General features: G+C 45.0%; 1 protein-coding gene across 2 annotated transcripts in view; it reads right to left on the bottom strand.

The window, feature by feature from the left end:
• The window catches only part of LOC110507544 (immunoglobulin superfamily member 11), a 102,575-nt gene that overhangs the window by 6,959 nt on the left and 72,498 nt on the right, over positions 1–23,118 (bottom strand). For both annotated transcript variants that reach the window (XM_021587591.3, XM_021587592.3), the window contains 5 exons: positions 11,533–11,696; positions 6,442–6,649; positions 5,861–6,016; positions 4,569–4,691; positions 1,143–1,290 (listed from right to left, as the gene is read on the bottom strand). In XM_021587591.3, coding sequence (XP_021443266.2) covers positions 1,143–1,290; positions 4,569–4,691; positions 5,861–6,016; positions 6,442–6,649; positions 11,533–11,696 — 799 coding nt within the window. The remainder of the gene's footprint in view (positions 1–1,142; positions 1,291–4,568; positions 4,692–5,860; positions 6,017–6,441; positions 6,650–11,532; positions 11,697–23,118) is intronic.

The raw sequence follows: 23,118 nt of genomic DNA, 5'->3' as shown, positions 1-23,118 counted from the left end.
ACTCAAAATGGACTCAAACATTGGGATCGGTTTTAAAAAACGATGTTTTTAAATAGGAAAATCGATCTATTCGTAACACCAGTCTGAGCAGTCAGTGTTCCTTACTGTGAATGTTTCATGGGGAAACATTTTCAAGAAGATTTTGTGTTTGATCTCCACTAACAGCGTTTGGAACGCTCGCCCTTCGCAGATGAAATGTAGTGGGCCTGATAGCGTAGGAGATGTAACAAGGGGATGTAAGTGAGACAGTGTATTCAATTGGCATGCAATATGCGTGCCTTGTCTTATTTAGGGCTTAGAAATGAATAGTTAAACAGCTATAGGGGGCACCTTTTGGAAAACCAACATGAGCCAGAGAGACCAGATTTACTTCAGGCTTCAGATGAGCCACAGTGGCCTGTTGTGTTTGATCAACAACCACAACTAATGTTCACTTGTATTATAAATGCATGGTATCATCTAGCCGGAATAGTGCTGATTGGGATTGCCTAAATGACAAAATAAAGAAAAGCGGTTAAAACTGGAATGACAAACAACAACAAACAAAAAACGGTTTAGGAGGTCCATTCTTCAAACTGGTATCTCTCTAAGAGTGTGTAACATTCACTTCCACGGCTTGGTCCTGATCAATAGAGTTATAGAACTTTAACGTTAAATGTCAGAGGTATACATGAAGCGGTACCACACACAGACCACATTTCAATGCAGGGACATTATCAACACCCAAATGAGGCGGATGTTATCCCACTAGCTCAGAGCTGAAACATTTCAACAATGATTTATCTTCAAATTGATTTATGAACTCATTTAGGGGAAGAATAGCAGGCCATTTAAACAAGCGACAGGGAATTCACACAGTGTTTGAAATGAAAAATTGGGGTGTGATGAAGAGCAAGTTGGTGAGTTCGAAGTTTGAACGCCTTGAACACATGGATAAAACTGACTACAAAGGGGTAATCGTACCATTTCAAGGATACAGTATATCTCCGTTTTCAAGACTTATCTACTACATACTCTGTGTAGCCTATCAAATGCACGGCACCAGAACAGTTGTGGTGAGTTCAGGTTCTAATGTTTAGACTAGTGTGTTGACAAAGATGTGTGGCAAACGGCAGAAAGCAGGAATCCAATGAAAGACCCACCTGATCTCGTTGGGGATCTCCTCCTCCTCGTATTTGTTCTTGTTCTTCCAGTAGAAGAGTGTCACCAGCACCAGGAGGGAGCAGATGATGACAGCCAGCACGCCCGTGGCGATGGTGCCAGCTATGAGACCCACACTCTGAGGCTGGGCTGAAGGGCCAGGGGAGAAAGAGAGAGAGAGAGACTAAGTCATGTTCATTAAGTACAACACAGAAGAAGATGGACTGAAACGGGGATGAACCTCTCCAATATGAAAGACTTTGTTCTCCAATACAAAACGTTTTGCTGTGGTGTGCACTGATGAACGGGACCCAGATCACGAACGACCGGTCATGCCTCTACAACAGCTACTTTCAATACTGCTAGCTCCTGAACCACAGCACAAACACCTATTCATCCGTGGAATGAAGCCACTCTAGTAGGCCTGTATTATGACATGAATAAAACATTGAGGAGCTTTGGTTAAATGCCAACCACATGCCCTGTGGTTCTCCAGGAAGTAATGATGTACCCCCCCCCCCCCCCCCCCCCCCCCCACCCCCCCAGGTAAACACTAAAGAGAGATAGAGGGGGAGGAAAAGCTGTGTTTGTACTGTCTGCATTTTTCATAATGAGTTAAATACACACAGTGGCCACTGTCTATTTGATCAGGTCGCTTTTCGTCTGCATCCTCATAGGTACTTGATAATACAGTACATTGAATATATCCATGGATGCAAATGGTTCTATTATGCTACGATAGTGAATTGGGGGAAATATTCAAGTGGCCTGAAGTGTGATTTAATGTGGCTGTATGTCTATTAGGATGTTTGAATTTGACCATAATATCTGTGCCATAAAACCTACGAAACTATTGAGTTTTAAAAACCACCACTTTAGACGTGTATTAATGCTAGCTTCTTCCACTATGAGGGCCGTTTTGGTCCGTCTGTTGTCCTACAACTCAGAGGGAATAGCACAGTGGCAGGTGTTTAATCATACATGCTGCAACATACGCTGAGAGAATGATGCTTTCATTGTTTAAGGCTGAACAGATGGCTGAGTGGCGATAAAGCTTTTATAGGATCACTCTCCTGATCTAACAGTGGGTCGCCTCCTTGACAAACAGACAGCCCCCCGAGCCTCTGTCAGAGCACTCACCACAGCCAGTGACAACTAGCGACATGCCATTTACTCCTTTAAACAATCACAAACCCCAAACGAGCCACTCACTGAAGTTGTCAGTGGTATCAGTGACTGTCTACTCTAAGGCAGGGTCAGGCGAGTGCAGTAGCAGTAACTCAGGTGACAGTGTTACTACCCACTGACAGGGGTGGAATTGGGAGAGGGGGAGCGTGGGAACAACGTTTTCCTAGAGTAGCTGAAGGCTGGGACTAAAAACACACATAACTAATATAAAATATACCGTCTGAGAAATTGATGTAGTATGTACAGTGGGGCAAAAAAGTATTTAGTCAGCCACCAATTGTGCAAGTTCTCCCACTTAAAAAAATGAGAGAGGCCTGTAATTTCCATCATAGGTACACTTCAACTATGACAGACAAAATTAGAAAAAAATTCCAGAAAATCACATTGTAGGATTTTTAATGAATATATTTGCAAATTATGGTGGAAAATAAGTATTTGGTCAATAACAAAAGTTTATCTCAATACTTTGTTATATACCCTTTGTTGGCAATGACAGAGGTCAAACGTTTTCTGTAAGTCTTCACAAGGTTCTCACACACTGTTGCTGGTATTTTGGCCCATTCCTCCATACAGATGTCCTCTAGAGCAGTGATGTTTTGGGACTGTTGCTGGCAACACAGACTTTGAACTCCCTCCAAAGATTTTCTATGGGGTTGAGATCTGGAGACTGGCTAGGCCACTCCAGGACCTTGAAATGCTTCTTACGAAGCCACTCCTTCGTTGCCCGGGCGGTGTGTTTGGGATCATTGTCATGCTAAAAGACCCAGCCACGTTTCATCTTCAATGCCCTTGCTGATGGAAGGAGGTTTTCACTCAAAATCTCACGATACATGACCCCATTCATTCTTTCCTTTACATGGATCAGTCGTCCTGGTCCCTTTGCAGAAAAACAGCCCCAAAGCATGATGTTTCCACCCCCATGCTTCACAGTAGGTATGGTATTCTTTGGATGCAACTCAGCATTCTTTGTCCTCCAAACACGGCGAGTTGAGGTTTTACCAAAAAGTTATATTTTGGTTTCATCTGACCATATGACATTCTCCCAATCTTCTTCTGGATCATCCAAATGCTCTCTAGTAAACTTCAGACCGGCCTGGACATGTACTGGCTTAAGCAGGGGGACAGGTCTGGCACTGCAGGATTTGAGTCCCTGGCGGTGTAGTGTGTAACTGATGGTAGGCTTTGTTACTTTGGTCCCAGCTCTCTGCAGGTCATTCACTAGGTCCCCCCGTGTGGTTCTGGGATTTTTGCTCACCGTTCTTGTGATCATTTTGACCCCATGTTGTGAGATCTTGCGTGGAGCCCCAGATCGAGGGAGATTATCAGTGGTCTTGTATATCTTCCATTTCCTAATAATTGCTCCCACAGTTTCTTCAAACCAAGCTGCTTACCTATTGCAGATGCATTCTTCCCAGCCTGGTGCAGGTCTACAATTTTGTTTCTGGTGTCCTTTGACAGCTCTTTGGTCTTGGCCATAGTGGAGTTTGGAGTGTGACTGTTTGAGGTTGTGGACAGGTGTCTTTTATACTGATAACAAGTTCAAACAGGTGCCATTAATACAGGTAACGAGTGGAGGCCAGAGGAGCCTCTTAAAGAAGAAGTTACAGGTCTGTGAGAGCCAGAAATCTTGATTGTTTGTAGGTGACCAAATACTTATTTTCCACCATAATTTGCAAATAAATTCATAAAAAATCCTACAATGTGATTTTTCTGGATTTTTTTTCTCATTTTGTCTGTCATAGTTGAAGTGTACCTATGATGAAACATTACAGTTACAATTACAGTCCTCTCTCATCTTTTTAAGTGGGAGAACTTGCACAATTGGTGGCTGACTAAATACTTTTTTGCCCCACTGTATAAACTGGAAGTAGAAGCCAATTTATTGTCGTCCATTAGTTTATTCCCATTAGGGGAGGGATGGTAGGGTTAGAGGAAAATAATAAAGAAGGAAAATATATATTTAAAATACTATATCTATTTACAAAAAAATGTATATTGGTTATTGGAAATGATGCAGACAATTGCATTGATAGACGCCACAATCTATCTGCAATATTAAAGCTGATCTACCTCTTAAAATAAAACATATCTAGAGTATTTCCAGAGTGAAACCCTTTTTAACAATAACATGTGTATTCAAAGGATTTAACATTGATACGTTCCAAGAGTGTTTATTTTATTTAATTCAGAATGATACTGCACAAAGCTGTGCCTATGTCATCATTATGTTGGGTACTTACGTGCCACAACCTGCAGGTTGAGTAGACAGGTGCTCTTGGCGATGGCGTTGGATGCTGTACACTGGTACAGACCAGAGGTACTGGTACTGATGTTCCTCAGTGTTACGGTCCCTTGCATCTGGTCTGGGGTTTAAACACAAACCATGCCAGTCTGGGGTTAAAACATCACTGGGGAACACCATCCACAACCCCAGAACAAATAGACAAGACACAAAAACATCTAATTAAAATGCATTGGGATTAAATATGCATGAAATTCCTTTAGGACTAATGATTAACGTAAATATTTGCTTGTAAAGTGTTCCAAAACATTCATACATTACTTGTATAATTGAAATAACCAAAATAATTTCAAATAATTTAGGCAGTTAAAATAATTGTTGAGCATAGCTTATTCAGCATTATGCAGATATGTTACTTCAAGTAACAGTATTATTCAACTTGCTTTAGGATATGGTACTGTAACTGGGACTACTGGCAAAAACCCAATAGAGGGCGCCAAATCACTTACCGTAAAACAGCTGGTGTATATTTTGTACATTATGTAGTACCTTGCTGATATAAACCCAGCTACAGCGCCATTGTTCACACGTCTGATACTTTATGGAGTATTACGTTATATTACACTACTGCCTTACACTAAAGGCTACCACAAGAGCATGGAACAAATCACATAAACACTAAATCCAGATTACTGGCCTAGATTTCACCAGTACCCTTTTCTCTGCAACATGGGCTGTTTTGCAGACAGATATCATGGTGGCAGTGTTGGTACAGTTGATATCTACTGTGTAAAACAACAAAGACCGACAGGAGGAGGAGTAATGAAGGAAACCTAAGCCGATTGGTCCTTGTCGAGGGTAGCCTTGTGTTGAACTGAGCAGTAGTGTAGTACGGTAGTAATCACACTGTGCTGTGATGACACAGCTGGAGAGAGAGAGAGAGAGGAGAGGCCACTGCACTGCACGGCTCACACACACACACACACACACACACACACACACAAAACTGGGTCCGCATTAAATAAAAAACTTCTCAGAGTAGGAGTGCTGATCTAGGATCAGTTTGCCTTGTAGATCATAATGAATAAAATGACAGTAACTCGTGACCAGCTCCTGCTCTGAGACGCTTTGTGAATGCAGGCCCTAAACTGGACCAGGGTGGGTGGTGGCACCCTGAGGGGCAGAGTTGGGGGCGGATGGGCTGGGCCACGGTGACGTTACCAAAGATACCTGTTGATTTACCAGCGAAGGTGGGGCAAAAGGGCACGCCCACGGCCAGGGGTTTAATACCTTGCATGGCGGTGTGGGGCAGCTTGGGCAGCGACTCCAGCTTCTCCCAGGCGTAGGTGGGCGTGGGGATCCCCTCCTCGCTGCTGCACATCAGCATGATGTCAGCGCCCACGTCCAGCGTGCCCTGGACACGACATGCAGGCACCGAGGGAGGCACTGGAGAGACCGGAGGGAGAGAGAGGGGTATGGTTAGTACCTTATCGATCAGCACAGACAGATCCTAGCCTACCGAAGAGGCATCGGGTCTTACATTTTACGTTACATTTGAGAAATGTAATAGATAATCTTATCCAAAGCAGGTCTTGTTTTTATAGCACACACATACAGAACTGTGGTGTGCCAACATGCTGTAAGAGTCATCTTTAAAACCAGCTTAGGAGACTCATTAGTCAAAATAAAAAGCTCATGTCATACAACAGAATTCTTACAATATGCAATGCGTTTACACTTCCTAGTTTTAATGCTTCCATTTGTATCACAGTAGGCTCTGTAGCCTGGTCAATAGTCAAGTTATAGTGGCCAGGCTATATATGCATAGTATGCAACTCCTTAATTGTAATTCTAATGCAGCAGTGAGTTACCCAGCACGGTGAGGCCGATGACCCCGATGTTGCGCCCCCCTCTGTCGGGGAGGTTGTTGACCAGGCACTGGTAGGTCCCCGTGTCTGACAGCTGGGTGTTGTTGATGAAGATAGAGGCACTTGTGCTGGGCATGGTGGCCACGAAACCCACCCGGCCATTCAAGTGGTTGGCTAGACTGAACACTTGGCCACCTTGGTAGATGATCACCTGCGATGAGAAAGACAAAAAGGCAGAGATTCACTCACTCCGTTTCTATGGAATATCATTAGTTTGACCTAACGAAGAGCCCTATGGATCGATATGTCGGTCATTAGGAACGTGCAGTGTGCAGGTTCTTTCTGTTCTTTTTCTAGGATGTGCCAAACACCTACCTTCTATGGAACATCATCGTCGTTTCCTGTCACTGTACATCCAGGTGTGACTTTAGGAAACAGTGGAAAATACATTACCTTGATGTCAATTGATGCACAAACATAATGTCTGAATTGTTGGATCTTGGGGAAATAAAGGGTATGACAGTATCTTAAATCTGAATGGGAAAACAATCACTGATTATTTTATTTAACTAGAACAAATTCTTATTTACAATGCCGGCCTACAACCGGCCAAACCTGGGCCAATTACTTTCCTCCTTATGGGACTCCCAATCCTGGGCTACAGCCTGGAATGGAACCAGGGTGTCTGTAGTGACGCCTCTAGCACTGAGATGAAGTGCCTTAGACCGCTGCTCCACTCGGGAACTGAAGTAATGTAATCATATAAAGTTTTAAGAAAGCCTTTCTCTGGTACACACTAGAGATAAGTCAACAAGTGATGTTGAATTAAGTTCATTAAAATGCAATACTTCATCCCAGGGTTAAATAAAACCAAACAACAGAGAATCAACAGCCAGGCAAGTGAGTGCATGAGGATTCTGCACACGAAAGACTGCAGGTGCAACAAACATTCACAAGAGGGCGACGTAGTGTTGCAGTATAAAATTAAGCATCATTTGACAGCTGAAAGGATGGAAGGTGGTCCAGCCGTGTAGAACATGGTTGTTCTTGGATAATAATATACAGAATGATCATTTCGAAATGTGCTGAACTATACATGTATTTTACATTACAACAAGCATAAGAGCAACTTCCATGCACAGCTCAGTGGTCAACATACTGTTACAATGATACACAACAAGGAACTAAAACACCAAACTATGGTAACTATGGTAATAATATGAAGAAGTCTAACGCCACTGACATGATCAATTCATCAGCAATGCAATTTCTCCTCAGAAAAGTGATGCCAAAGTGGAAAAACATCCCGAAAAATAGAAGTACTATTGAAATGAGACCTCGTGTTGATTTGAGCTCTTCCGAGCTGCGTGTTTGAGAGTCGGGGATGTTCAAAAGCTTTTTGTTGATTTGAACTCTGATAGAAGCAGCCATTTGTGCGCACCTTCTAAATAAATAAAAAAACACCTAACCCTTCAGCCAGGCACACAAAAGCATGCTGGGGAATCAGGGAGGCTATTCAGCGTTGTTTGAAAGAAACCCCATTGAACTGTTCTGTTCAAAGGACCCAGGGAGCCACAGAACCGTCTCAGTAGGGCTGTTCTCCCCTCTCCCTTCCTCCCTCCATCTCTCCCTCCACACTGCTGCTTTACTGCATGTCAATTGCGGAGCCGCAATTTCCTGAGCGCTGTACACTTTGTCCTCTTATGTGCAGATGAATAGGCAGCCCTTCAGCTGTGATGAGACCCAAACGCACCCGCAACCGCAGCAGCCACTCTGTATTTATGCGTTTATCACCCTTCACTCTCGTGTGACCTCATTGGTGACCTAACGCGTAGCCGGGAAAAGAGGTCATGGACAGTGTGCAGATGGCGGGGATCCCAAGTAAGAGCTGGCCTGGCCCCAAAGACCATGTCCACTGCCATATCCCTCTGCCTTCCCATCCCGTCAAACAGCCTGTAAACCACTGAACAACCCCACTCCCAACACTCATCAGACATGACATAGGTTGTATTTATCAAGGCACAACATGAAGCAAAACATTGCAAAAAGTTAAAAACAAGCATTTCTTATTGGGCAAGTTCAGATAGTTTCGGACCGTTTTTTTCCGTTTCATGCCTAGTGAACAGGACCCTGGTCTGGATCATCTCCTATACTTCCTGTAACACCTAGCATCAGGATACAGCCGTGTTTTATTAGGGAGTCAAGAAGAATGGACAGATTCATTTCCAAGGCTCTACATACCAGGCCTCACCATCCGCACGCATTCTGCCTTAAAGTGTCAATCAGCAGTTGAAAGAACAACAAAGCGTTCTCCCCACCACCGTTTGGTTAAAAAGCTGAGGGATGGGGTTGGAGAAATGTAACCACTCTGAAATTCATAGACAGAGCTATGGACGCAAGTACTGACCACCAATGCTATCAAATGTATAGCTTAAACCATATTTTGAGGCTATACTGGTTTTGTTTACATTTACTTTGTTTTATAAACATTGGAATAAAATATAAAATGCTTCTATTTTGGGTCCTGATGGGGTACGACAGTTGAACTAAGCTCATGAGGCATTAATAAGTTATATTCTTCAAGAATCAAATGGGTACATATCAGTCCAACAATGCATGTAGCTACTGCAGTTTGCCCCTTTAATCTGAGGCTAAACACGGAGGATTAGAGTAAACAAACAGAAGAATTAGAAGAGCTCTCTTTGTGAAGGGAGTAGAAGCATCGGATCGTCAGTCAGCCTAAAAGGTTGATGGTTTATGAGTGTTGAATGTTTTGGGAGAACCACTGATGTTCTCACGTTTAATCTAGAGCCGGGTGAACTAAACTCTATCAACATCTTATTTATGTCTTATTCATAACCTCAGGGATGGTCTAAAAGATACCAAATACACGGAGCAGTCAGAGAGAGTCTGCACTGGTAAACAAACAAGTATGCATAGGCCTATGTCTGAGTAAGTGAGTAAGAGTTAGTGTGCATTGTAAAGGCCGCCTTTCATCCCGCAGTCCCAACATAAGAATGTTGACGTCCAAAAGACTCCCGTGGTTCTTTTAGAAAGACAAATCCTATAAATGAATGTTAAATCATATTATTATTTTTAATATAATCTAAAGATCATGGAACGGAATACTGTGATCAAACTTAACACGTGACAAAACGTAGGCCTTCAAATGACCGTATGCTTTTCATTGTGGTCTGTTTTCTACAAAGAATAATGTGTGTGTCACAAACGTACATTTCTGAGGTCATTTCAGAAATGATGCATGGAGTACGGCTCGAACCATAACCATTCACGACAGCCATTTCCTACAGTGAGCTTGTGCTGTCGCAACACTGGCAGCGGTGTACACTCAAACCACAGTGAACTTTTCAGACAGCCCACCAGAGACCATGAAGAAGCAGTACTAGCACGCTTGTGATAGAAGTTTCTCCATGTTACAAACGTTTACTGAACTCTTGCACAGGCACAAAATGCTGGAATGGATTACGGCAATACCTTATATTACTGGTACTATTCCAATATAACTCTTAGGGAACAACTTCTGTAACTAACCTTTAATAAGCATAGCAACTGCAGACAATGACACAGTTCTTACCGATGTTAAGAAAATAACAAAAAATCTGAGTTTAAGTAAGCATATTAGGTCATAATTGTATGTATTTACTAGCTTGTTACTGGGTAAATATTCTACTGGTATTGACACAAAACATACTGTATCTATTGCAGCGTGTGGCCAATTTCACATGCTTGTGCTACACGCAAACTACTTCACCCAAGTTGATGAGTGTAGGTGTCTTCAATACTTTACTGTACCTATACTGTAGCTCTGATGAGGTGTTGTCGTGCTAGCCTAGAGCTGACTGTGTCTTCTTCCTGTTGTAGTGGTGTCTGAAAGCCTGAGGTGGCGCACGCACGCACACACACACACACACACACACAGCACATCTGTCCTCCGCTGAGACTACGTCACCAAATGAATGTGGTGGAATAATTCCTTCCTGCTAGAATCATCCAGACACAATGTTTCCCGAGCCTCGTCGTTTACACCAAAAGGGTGCTCAGACAGGCGTGAAGGAGGTTAAGACAGCCGATGGCTCTACGTTAGCAAATCACTCTCCATCTGTGCGTTTGACTGTGTCAAAACAGCCTCTGTGTACATACCTGTGCAGTGCAACCTTGTGTGTAGGTGTGGTGTGTGAGCGTGGTGCGTGTGTGTGCACATTTGGATAAGATTGGATATTTTTCAGTTGCATGCACCTCTATGTATGTTTTCCTGAGTGCGGTTACTGTGTGTGTGTCATGTAAGTGTGTTTATTACTTCTCATTGTATGCATGTGTGTGCGTGTGCGTGTGCGTGTGTGCATTCACGCATATGTGTGCTCGTCTGTCTGATTGTGTGTGTATGCCTGTGTGTGTGTGTGGTGTGAACAGCTGCTCCAGGTTAATTAGTGCAGAAGATTATTACGTTATGTGGATGAGGTTAAACGTGTTGGAGGCAGGTGAGGTTGTGACGCCTGCAGCTGCAGATGAGAGGAGATCAGACCGAATCAAAGGGCCAGGAGAAACCTGAGTGCTTTGTTTCATGGCCTTACAACACAACAGCAACCGTCTTTGGGCATACAGGAGCAGCCGCTTACCTCCGGTTCTGGCACGGCTATAGATAAAGTCTGCACATGCTTCATGTTCACACGGATTAGCCTGGTGGGCCGGGCCTGTGTTGTATGTGCCGTATGCCGCGCTGAAAACACTACAATACCCAGGGGACCTGGCACCGATGCGTGCGGTGTGATTATTGTCCGAGTGCGACTGATGTGGGTCACATGGGAATACAGTACAGTATATTCACAAATCCTCATTGAGGTGACCAGTCTGGCCAGTCAATAAAGTTGTGTTGAGAGATTTTGTTGGTTAGGGAGAGGGTGTAGGTGTATGGAACTGTGGAGGGGGATGTGATGGTGGTGTATGGGCCGGCAACCTTGCCTGAGACCTTTAGACTTTCAACAGCTAATGCCTAGGCTTTAGCTCAGAGGGTTGACACGGTTTTGAGGCACACAGACTACACAGATCATATACACATGTTTAGAGGAGGGTTACCTGTTCGGGCTGATTGGCATTGGACAGCGGGATGACCATCCAGATAATGTTGAGGTTGTTGAGGGCAGCGCTGGTGGAGAAGGAGCAGGGCAAGATGGCCGCCTGGCCGCGGGCTACCTGGATGCTGCTCTGGGTCACTGTGACATCCAACGCCCTCACGCTCACTACAGAGAAAAACATACAGAGAGATTTAGTGGGTGGATAGAAACATTTCCCGTAAATTTCCCGTAAACATTTACTGTGGATAGAGACATTTTCTGTATCTGAAATATTTAACAGAAAGTCGTACTCGGAAGCATTTAAATGCTTTTGATATAGCCTAAAAGTAAGGTTAACTCATTTAGACTAAATGATCACTGAAATCCCTGCTCTTGGAGTTATTGGTGAATCGTGGGCAGAAAGTAGGGCTGCCTGATGTTCTCCACTCTCCCTTCAAGAAATTGTTTCTGAAATGGTTGAAGAGTACAGTTCCAGCATACTGTACCTCTACATGGATATGCAGTATATTTCAAACCAAAAGGTCACGTTTAATCTAATGGTACAAAGTCATACCCAACCCCATCTCAACATTTCCATCTGCACAGCAAAATAAACACAAAGTAATATCGAAGCTACTCTTTTGAACTGTTCTCCGCAGCTAAAAAGCCTAATTTGAAATATCACACTAAAATATTTACTAACTAACTGCGTACAAGAAAAGCAAGAATACTAATGACTACATCATGTGTACTGTTCCCATCCCTCTATAGGCCAACAAAGAGTCAATACAGGACTAAGATTGAATCGTACTACACCAGCTCCGATGCAGATGTGGCAGGGCTTGCAAATTATTACGGACTGCAAAGGGAAGCACAGCCACGAGCTTCCCAGTCATACGAGCTTACCAGATGAGCTAAACAACTTCTATGTTCGCTTCGAAGCAAGCAACACTGAAGCATGCATGAGAGCATCAGCTGTTCCGGACGACTGTGTGATCACGCTCTCCGTAGCCAGGCTTGTAAGTAGGCATTTCACTGTAAGGTCTACACCTATTGTATTCGGCGCATGTGACAAATAACATTTGATTTAATTTCATTTGATGTGAGTAAGACCTTTAAACAGGTCAACATTCACAAGGCGGATTACCAGGACGTGTACTCAGAGCATGCGTTGACCAACTGGCAAGTGTCTTCACTGACAATTTCAACCTGTCCCTGACTGAGTCTGTAATACCAACATGTTTCAAGCAGACCACTATAGTCCCTGTTTCCAAGAACACCAAGGTAATCTGCCTAAATGACTACCAACCCGTAGCACTCACGTCTGTAGCAATGAAGGGCTTTGAAAGGCTGGTCATGGCTCACACAGAACCACTCCAATTTGCATACCGCCCCAACAGATCCACAGATGATGCAATCTCTATTGCACTCCACAATGCCCTTCCCACCTGGACAAAAGGAACACCTATGTGAGAATGCTATTCATTGACTACAGCTCAGCATTCAACACCATAGTGCCCTCAAAGCTCATCACTAAGCTAAGGACCCTGGGACTATACACTTCCCTCTGCAAATGGATCCTGGACCTTCTGACGGGCCGCCCCCAGGTGGTAAGGGTAGGTAACAACACATCTGCCACGCTGATCCTCAACACAGGGACCCCTCAGGGGTGCGTGCTCAGTCCCCTCCTGTACTCCCTGTTCACCCATGACTGCATGGCCAAGCATGACTCCAATAGGCCTGATCACTGACAACGATGAGACAGCCTATAGGGAGGAGGTCAGAGACCTGTCAATGTGGTGCCAGGATAACCTCCCCCTCAACATGATCAAGAAAAAAAGAGATGATTGTGGACTACAGAAAAAGGAGGACCGAGCATGCACCCATTCTCATTGAAGGGGCTATAGTGGAGCAGGATGAGAGCTTCAAGTTCCTTGGTGTCCACGTCACCAAAAAACTATCATGGTCCAAACACACCAAGACAAAGCCTATTCCCCCTCAGGAGACTGAAAAGATATGGCATGGGTCCACAGATCCTCAAAAGTTTCTACAGCTGCACCATTGAGAGCATGCTGACTGGTTGCATCACCGCCTGGGATGGCAACTGCTCGGCCTCCGACCGCAAGGCACTACAGGGGGTAGTGCGTACGGCCCAGTACATCACGGCGGTGTCAGAGGAAGGCCCCAAAAAATTGCCAAAGACTCAAGCCACCCTAGTCATAGACTGTTCTCTCTGCTACCGCACGGCAAGCGGTACCGGACTGCCAAGTCTAGGTCCAAAAGGCTTCTTAACAGCTTCTACCCCCAGGCCATTAGACTGAACAGCTAATCAAATGGCTACCCGGACTATTTGCATTGTCTCCACCCCACCCACCATTTTACACTGCTGCTACTCTCTGTTTATTATCCCTACACAGTCACTTTACCGCTACCTACATGTACATATTACCTCAATTACCTCAACTAACGAGTGCCCCCGCACATTGACTCTGTACGGGTTCCCCCTGTATATAGCCTCGCTACTGTTATTTTATTGTTGTTCCGTAATTATTTGTTATTTTTCAATTTTTTTATTTATTTTTTACTTCAGTTTATTTTAGTAAATACTTTAATACTTTTTTTTCGGGATTGTAATTAAGCATTTCACTGTAACGTCTACACCTGTTGTATTCGGCGCATGTGACAAATACAATTTGATCTTTCCATCTATACTAACAGTAGGATTGGTTTGGAAGAATATGTCTAATATTGATAAGGTGCTATTATCATCCCAAATGAACCAATCGGTATCCTGTTTAGATGTCATGAAATAGATAGATGGGGGGGGGGGAAGGATGTACAACAACCTATTTCTGGAGCCACTAAACATATTAAAGCCTCAATTGGGTTACACCCTACCGTAAAATGCATCCATCTATGTTCAAGGCCCAGTTGGAGTAATTGTATCTGAACATAGTGAGGAACACAATGCCCATAATCAACTTAAAGAAATTGGGCATGTCCTGAGTCCTTGTCTGCCATAATGCAGGATGATGATGCTGACATAAACCAATGGTATAGGTAGGAGTATGCATGTAGCCAGCTGTCATGTTATTATCACTGACACATTGCTCGTTGCTCCTTCCTTGTCTGACTAAAACCACTTCCTACGCGTTGTTCCGCTGGCAAGCACACTTCAGCCCGCAGCCCAAGCTCCAGAAGGAGAGAAACAGAAGAATCTCAGTGAGCACATCTTGAGAGATAGCGTACCACACAGGCTAGCAACAGAGTTTTAAAGGCCCAGTGTAGTCAAAAGTGTTTTTCCTTGGTTTTGAATCATATTGTACATCTACTGAAACTAACACTGTGAAAGTGTGAAACAATTATATCAGTGTTATTTCCTGATAGTTGTTGGTTGAAAATACAATCTACACAAGATGTTATTATCAGCAGGTTTTGCATGAGGGAGTTTTGCTTGCCTGGTGCCAACACCAGGCGGTATAGGTTTGAATAGACCAATAACAAAGAGAGTTCCAAACCTCTTCACCAATAATAACTCCTTTTCAGTTTTCCCCTCCCCACTCAGACCAGTCCCAGACAGTCCTAGTGAAATTATTGCTTAAGAAATATTATTTTGCTAAAAAGCTATTTTTGTTTATTTTTGACCATTTGAATGGAAAACTATTACAGTAAGGTACTCAATTGTTACCCAGAAATGATTTGATATCTAGATAAAAACGTCTGCATTGGGCCTGGGTGTGTAATGAAACACTTTTCTGCGATGATATAAGCTATATTAAGATGTTGTGGCTACTGCCACTCAATTGCTCTCAAGCTTTGCTTCTACTTTACAATGTGGTTGTCAGGCTATTATTGAGACTTTTTCAAAGCCATGGAGGTCCCATTCCAATGGATCAACTCAAACCTCTGAACCCAAACAACCAAATCTGGATTCTAGTAGAATTTGTTTTCTTTCAAATAATTTAGCTGCACTTAGTGAGCTAGCCTGGTGCAAAGGAGCCAACAACATTGCCCCAAAAGTGCAAACTCCAGGCAGCCTCAATCAAATGCTCAAAGTATTTCAACGGTTTCAAATAATATCTGAACCCAGGTCTGTTCTGAACCCAAACGACATGATGTACATACTTTTTTAAATACTTTCTCAACTCTATGTCGTAGCTATAGCAGTGCAAAGAAAGGAAGCCAGTCGCGCGAGAAGAAAAAGGCCCTTGAGGCAAAATGGAAGGCACAAGCGCTTATCTCCCCAAACTCCTCCAAGGCTGCAGCTTTCTGCCCTGAACAGCTGGAGTCTCCTTTTCCAAACATTATGGATTATGGGACAAGTGCTCAAGAGCCTAAGCCCTTGTGACTGCAGAATGCACCATACTCAAATCTTACTGCCTGGAGTGATGTATACACATGGCCTGACCATCCCTTGGGGACAGACAAAGCACCGGGGAAATGGAGTGATATGAGTCGCTAGATCGCCATTATCTCTCGCCAAAGGAAGGCAAAGTGATCGGCTGGCATGCCTGATAGTGTTGCAGTGCTTAACCTGTTGGTGGAGAAGTGAAAATGGTCATATCCAGGACTGTAAAATGGTACACCAAAACTTGTGAGTACTTAATGGTGGATAATGGACTACTAAAAGTACTTAGTGGTGTGTCTTAAAATGGAATGGGCTGACGATGAGTCAGAACAGCCCCAGCATACCAGCCAGAATCCACCCCCACACCCATTCCCCCGCCATCCTGAGATAAGAGACCATCCTTTGATAAGGAGAAATGTAAAGTACCACCTGAAAAAAAATTGAATTTTATGGTCTGGGAATGGATCCTGTGGGCCCATTTTATTAAGCCCTCATAAAGGTCACCAGAATGTGAAAATGTACGTGAATGTTTGTTTCAAAAACGACATGAATGATCAGTTGACCACTTCACATGTTTTTGTTTTTAATGCGTCTCTTTTCTGTGAGAGAGAGCTGCACCAGACCTACTGTTTCCACGTCATTTCAACCCCGAAATCCTATGTGATGACATTGAATCACTGTGGGAAAACTGATTGGATCTGTAAAAAGTAATCGTCGTAACTTTTAACCTAAATCGATTGACATGGCGACATGTGCTGATGATTTCACTTTGAATTCACGTTAGTTGATGTCAGTGCCCAGTGGGGAAGCTCCGAAAGGCTCGTAAACAAATGCTCATGCATAAATAAAAATGTCCACAGAAAGAGTAAGGGAACCGTCCCTTTATGAAAAAGCATCGGTGTACATGTTGAATTGCTCAACCGAGTCTCGTAGCTTGGAGTTGAACCCCTCGCGCTTGAGTCCTAAGGACTTTACATCGACGTGCTCCCCCTCTCTCGGCTTGTGTAGGACAGTGTGTAAGGCTAATGAGCTAAATGTCACACCCATTTTGTTTACCCCACTCGTACCATGACTTTTTAATAGACATCCTGTCTTCCATTCCACCGCTGAAGCCCCCGGAGCCAGCCTGGAAGGATGTGGAGTACACCACTACTACCGCTAACTGGGCTTTACTATGCACTACCCCTCTTCTCTGGAGGCCGACTCTACTGTACTGTATATATGTCCATTCAGTGACAGTGGGAGGGAGACTGTGTTTGTGTTCCTAGGGAACTCTAATGGAAAGAGGCACCGTAGGCAGTCCTAAAAGAGCCTGCAGCGACCTTAAGACAGCCTTCTCCTTTCATCCAGGAGCCGAGTGTTAAAAGTTCCTGTTTATTAATGCATGGGAACCATACCACTGAGAGCTCTCTCTCTCTCTCTCTCTCTCTCTCTCTCTCTCTCTCTCTCTCTCTCTCTCTCTCTCTCTCTCTCTCTCTCTCTCTCTCTCACACACACACACAGTGGTTCAATTATGTGAGAATGTCCTCCTAGGATCACAAGTCCACAAGGAGTCACTGGATCAGAGTTGATTAAGACATGACAACAGGCTTCTATTGTGCACCAGAGCCCTTGATGCCAAAAGGAAGCCTGCCATGCTACACATGAGCATAGGGGGATTGAATTGAAAACATGTAATTTTCTCTCTCTCGGTGTGCAGCTCTCCATGCCATCACAGTAGCACCTCTGTCTGGGCGAGCCGGCCTCACTCTAAATTCCTCTACTCCCAGCCGGCTCATTTGCATCACAGGCCCGTGCTTTTATTCATGGCTTTCTTTTATTCATGTGGCTACTTTCATTTCTGTTTCAAACAGATGCCCTGATGCTCTGATCTACTGCTGCTGGGCTGGCTGGCGCACACTGCTGCTGTAACATCACTGGGTGGCCTGAGGCTAAAACAAACACTCTGCACTCGAGGATGGAGGAAAGATCTGACCTCATCACACAGCTGGGAAACATAGTCCCTTTTTGATTAATTTATGAAACATAGTCCCTTTTGGGATTTCTTTACCAGCATGGCAAAAAAATGAGTGCTATTCTAATTCCCCTGAAAGGAAGGAGAGATGTGCATAAGTGTATGTGAATGGCAGCACGTTGCTTGTCAAATCAAATCAAATGATATCTCAAAGTGCTGTACAGAAACCCAGCCTAAAACCCCAAACAGCAAGCAATGCAGGTGTAGTAGCTTGTGTAGGGTACATCCCTGCCTTCTCAATACTTTCTCACATATACACCAAATCTGAATTCATACACGCTCCCAGTGGCCTTGCCATGACTGTTGAACCTGGACAGCAACAGAACGACAGGATCCAGACCAAAGCATTCCTAAAGACAAAAAAGTCAGTATGAGACAGAAATATGGAGCCACACACAAACAGAGGGTTATTTGTCCCTGGCTTTGTTGGGGCCCAGGGGCTTCACAGCGTGGTGCTTTCACACAGAGGGCCTGTGATCTGTGAGAGCCCCACAAGGCCCTACCATGTGAAACTCAGGTGGTGGCTGGGCCCAGCTGCTTCTTGGCAACTTACAAAATGACTCCGCTCAAAGCATTGCAGAGAGGGGCAAGAAAAACAAGAGTTCTCTGAAATGGCACTCTTCTAACAAGCAACACTGTTTGCTTCGTCTCTGCTTTAGCTGACGTCTTTCAAACTTTTTCACTGGCCCTTTTCTGGCTAACCTTTAAGATGTCCTCTATATAAAGGAACTTCTCCAGGAATGGACTATGACTACCTTTGAAACCTGTTGATTCCTCATCATAGAATCCCTCCACAGTAAAGTGGCATAAATGTTTGACTTGAAAACCAGTGTTCTAGAAGCTGTTTTGAGGCTGTTTACTGAGGAACATGCAGCTCCTTGCATGATGTGGAGAACAGAACAGTGTCGGGGTGAGACTCAAGCCTCTGAAGCCACCTGAGGGACTACATTAAAGAGACAAATTCATATTTTAACAAGGTGTCCACATAGCTTCTGCACACAACCTCGGCTGGGTTGGAGCAAAATAGCTTAGCCTAGCCTAGTGTCTTCAGTCTGCCCTGCAAAACATCAATGCTGATTGGCTGGGGAATTCAGCTGGTCACCGGATGATGTCAGGTGTCTGCCAGAACCTTTCACATGACTGTCCAGGCCTAATCCAGCTGCCCCTCTCTTCCCGCTGAGCCCAGCCCAATGAAAGAAACATAAGCCCTCTCCACCCTCCCCCGCTCGGCCCTGGCCCACGTGAACCCCAGCCACAGCCATCCCCCCTTACCAGCCCACACACTGCCTGCCCTATCCTGCTCCACGCTGAAGCAGCCTGCTCAACATAGCTTAGGGTAATACCGCCCTACACTGCTACTGTAGACACTGTCACTGCCCCACATTACACTGCAGTACTACTACTACTAGTACTACTAGTACTACTACTACTACCACTACTCAGCAGTAAGACCCAATGATCAACCAGTCCACTCTACCTACACTGAAAGTAGCCCGCTCCACAGTAGCCCACACGCTGATACACACCACTGTGCTAGCCTCCACAGGACTGAGAAGGCTATCTTCCCCAGTCTCCACACAGGTCAGAGAAAACAGGCAGTGGTGGTTGGTGAGAAAGTACTGGTAGCCATGCACAGGATGGCACTGAAGCATCACTGCAGTTAAACGTAGCCTTCTAGTGCAGGACTCGACCATGATGTCGCCTTTCACTGATATTATTGACAATCAGTGACAAGAGGGGCTTTTGTGAGCGATGTTGTTCATGTGTAAACACATGCCCGGGTGGAACGAGACAGAGCTCTCTCCAAACTGTACAGTCTCTCCCAGGGGACTGCATCCAGCCATCCACTCTGTCCTGGTCTTTCTCAGGGGACTAAATCCAGCCATCCACTCTGTCCTGGTCTTTCTCAGCACTCCAGGCTGGTGAGACTGTGAACACAAGAGCCTTGCAGCGAGGGACAGTGAGTGACCAGCGACAGTGTGTGAGCAGAACGTTTAAGTAGGCCAGGGCCCCTCACGGCCGGATTAACCCCAGCTAGCTAGCGCTGGAAAAGAAGAAGGCTAAAGCTCCAGACAGATGGCCCGGTCACCCGCAGATACAGCCTGGCCAGAGAGTGTCTGCGGCTTTACACACACAGCAGTAGGCCAGTGCTACTTAGCACTACTGTTGACACTGGGAGCGAAGCTTGGACAGAGCACAGCAATAAATTGTCTGTGTGCGTGAGCATTATTGCCTTGCCTACGTTGCTTTTGTGCAGTAGTACAGCGTACAGATTTCAACACTCTAGGACCACCACATTTGTCACCAAGCTTCAGCCGCACCTACAGAAGGCAAACAGGGTAGAGTAGTACATACTGTGATACAGCTAATACATACAACATATAAAACAATAGGCCTGCGTACAACCACTGTATCAGAACAGTGAGGCAACCCAACAACAGAAAAACAAACGTGTTGGTGTCTTGCGCTCCTGGGTCTCTCGAGAGACCATGCCTTGAACACGCACAGCATTATCCTAGCAGCTAGCAGTGGCACTGATTTTGCGTCATCTGTGACATGACTAAAGTAGCTGTGTCTCCTCCTCCAATGGCTGGTCGGTATAGGGACTTCCCTATTCTTTGTACTGCTACAAAGACAGACAGACAGTATCCCTGCCAGGCCAACCACTCCAGGACTGGGGCTTCTGCCATTGGTAACTGATAGGGCCTCTCCTCCACACTGTCTGTCTGCAGGACAGGACAGGTAAGCCACTTCTTCTCGTCTCTCGGCCTGGCACTCCCTCACACCACTTGCAGATAAGGGGCTATTCCTTCCTTGCTGCCTGACCTGCAGGTAAACCCTAACTCCCTTTCTGGCTGGCCTCCATACTGCCTGAAGATAATAGCCCCTCTTGTAAAAGACCTCTCGCCTTTCCCTTTCACTGCTTGCCGATAAAGAGCTCTGCCTGCCTGCCTGGGCTGGCACAGCACTGGCTGTCTGTCTGCAGGTGAGTTGATCAGTAGTGCTCTAGGTGTTAGAGCCAACAGAATTGATCGGCATCTTACATTAACTATTCGATGAACTCAATCTCAACTCCTGCTTATTTTATGTAACAGCACATTCATGGACTAGTCAAGCCTAGCATGCATGACGAAGTTGTTTCTCTTCACTTCCACGCCTGGTAAACTGCTAGTGATCTAGCTACTGGACACCTGAAACAATGGCATGAGATACATGAGTAAGACAAGAGGAAACTACTGTGTAAGTCAGGAGGAGTAGCTATCTGATCCCCACGCTCTGTCAAACGGGGGGGGGGAATGTATGTGATTGTCAGACAGAGCCTCTGAATGCACTGGATGTCAAAAGGGGGGAAGTGGGGGAGAAAATGCCTGTAATGAAGGTTACAGCTTTTTATTATTTTGAGAGAAAAAAATAAATTGACTGAGTGACAGAGAAATTGGATGAGAGAATGGAAAAAAGTCTGAGACTGTACTTTACAGGACAAGATCAGAAGAGAGTGTCTATCAGAAGAGAGTCAGAGGACTGAAAAGTGCACAGAAACTGTTGGTCAGACAAGGGCAACGCCACCAACCAAAGAATCTGACAATGGACATTACCATTTAACCCCAACGATCATCACTATTCAACCCCCAGAAAGGAAATCACCGGCCCTGTTCAGATGCCTTCATTCATTCATTGAGGTAACAACCACTCATCTGACTTGACTGAACTAGTCAAAGTAATTTGGTATTGTAGTAACCTCGCTCAATTAGGTCAGATCAGTGGTCATTTCAAGGTAGGTAGCAGGGAAAGCAGAAGGCTGACTGCATCTCTATCTGACTGCCATCTAGTCCTCTGATTAAATGTACAGAGTGCAAAGGTCATCAAATCAAATGAATTGGTCACATACAAGTATTTAACAGAAGTTATTGCGGGTGTAGTGAAATGCTTGTGTTCCTAGCTCCAACAGTGCAGTAGTATCTAACAATACACACAAATCTAAAAGTACAGAATGGAATTAAGAAATATATAAATATTAGGACGATCAATGTCGGAGTGGTATTGACTAAATACAGTAGAAGAGAATACAGTATATACATATGAGATGAGTAAAGCAGTATGTAAACATTCTTAAAGTGACTAGTGTTCCATTATTAAAATGGCCAGTGATTCCATGTCTATGTATATAGGGCAGCCGCCACTAAGGTGCAGGGTTGAGTAGCAGGGTGGTAGCCGGCTAGCGATGGCTATTTAAGATATAAGCTGTTTTTCAGTCTCTCGGTCCCAGCTTTGATGCACCTGTACAGGCCTCGCCTTCTGGATGATAGCGGGGTGAACAGGCCGTGGCTTGGGTGGTTGATGTCCTTGATGATCTTTTTGGCCTTCCTGTAGTTCCTGTAGTTGTCCTGGAGGGCAGGCCCCGGTGGCCCCGGTGATGCATTGGGCAGACCGTACCACCCTCTGGAGTGCCCTGCGCTTGCTGTTGCACAGCAGTTGCCGTACCAGGCACTGATGAAGCCCGACAGTATGCTCTCAATTGAGCATCTGTAAAAGTTTCTGAGGGTCTTAGGGGCCAATACCATTTTTTTCAGCCTCCTGAAGTTGAAGAGGCACTGTCGCACCTTCTTCACAACACTGTCTGTGTGGGTGGACCAATTCAGATTGTCAGTGATGTGTACGCCGAGGAACTTGAAACTTTCCACCTTTTTCAATTTCGGTCCAGACGATGTGGATAGGGGCGTGCTCCCTCTGTTGTTTCCTGAAGTCCACAATCAGCTCCTTTATTTTGTTGACGTTGAGGGAGAGGTTATTTTCCTGGCACCACTCTCCCAGGGCCCTGACCTCCTCCCTGTAGGCTGTAATCAGGCCTACTACTGTTGTGTCGGCTGCAAACTTGCTGATTGAGTTGGAGGCGTGCGTGGCCAGGCAGTTATGGGTGAACAGGGAGTACAGGAGGGGGCTGAGCACGCACCCTTGTGGGGACCCTGTGTCGAGGATCAGCATAGTGGAGGTGTTGTTTCCTACCTTCACCACCTGGGGGCAGACCGTCAGGAAGTCCAGGACCCAGTTGCACAGAGCGGGGTTCAGACCCAGGGCCCCGAGGTTAATGATTAGCTTGGAGGGTACTACAGTGTTGAAGGCTGAGCTATAGTCAATGAACAGCAATCTGACGTATGTATTCTTCTTGTACAGATGGGATAGGGCAGTGTGCAGTGCGATGGCGATTGATCCTTAAACAGCCTCTCAAAGCTATGGGGCGAGAGTAA

The sequence above is a fragment of the Oncorhynchus mykiss genome, chromosome 27 (assembly GCF_057628025.1).
Source record: "Oncorhynchus mykiss isolate SJ-2025 chromosome 27, ASM5762802v1, whole genome shotgun sequence".
NCBI lineage: Eukaryota > Metazoa > Chordata > Actinopteri > Salmoniformes > Salmonidae > Oncorhynchus > Oncorhynchus mykiss.
The sequence above is the reverse complement of the archived record's forward strand: the minus strand, read 5'-3'. Positions and strand labels throughout refer to the sequence as shown.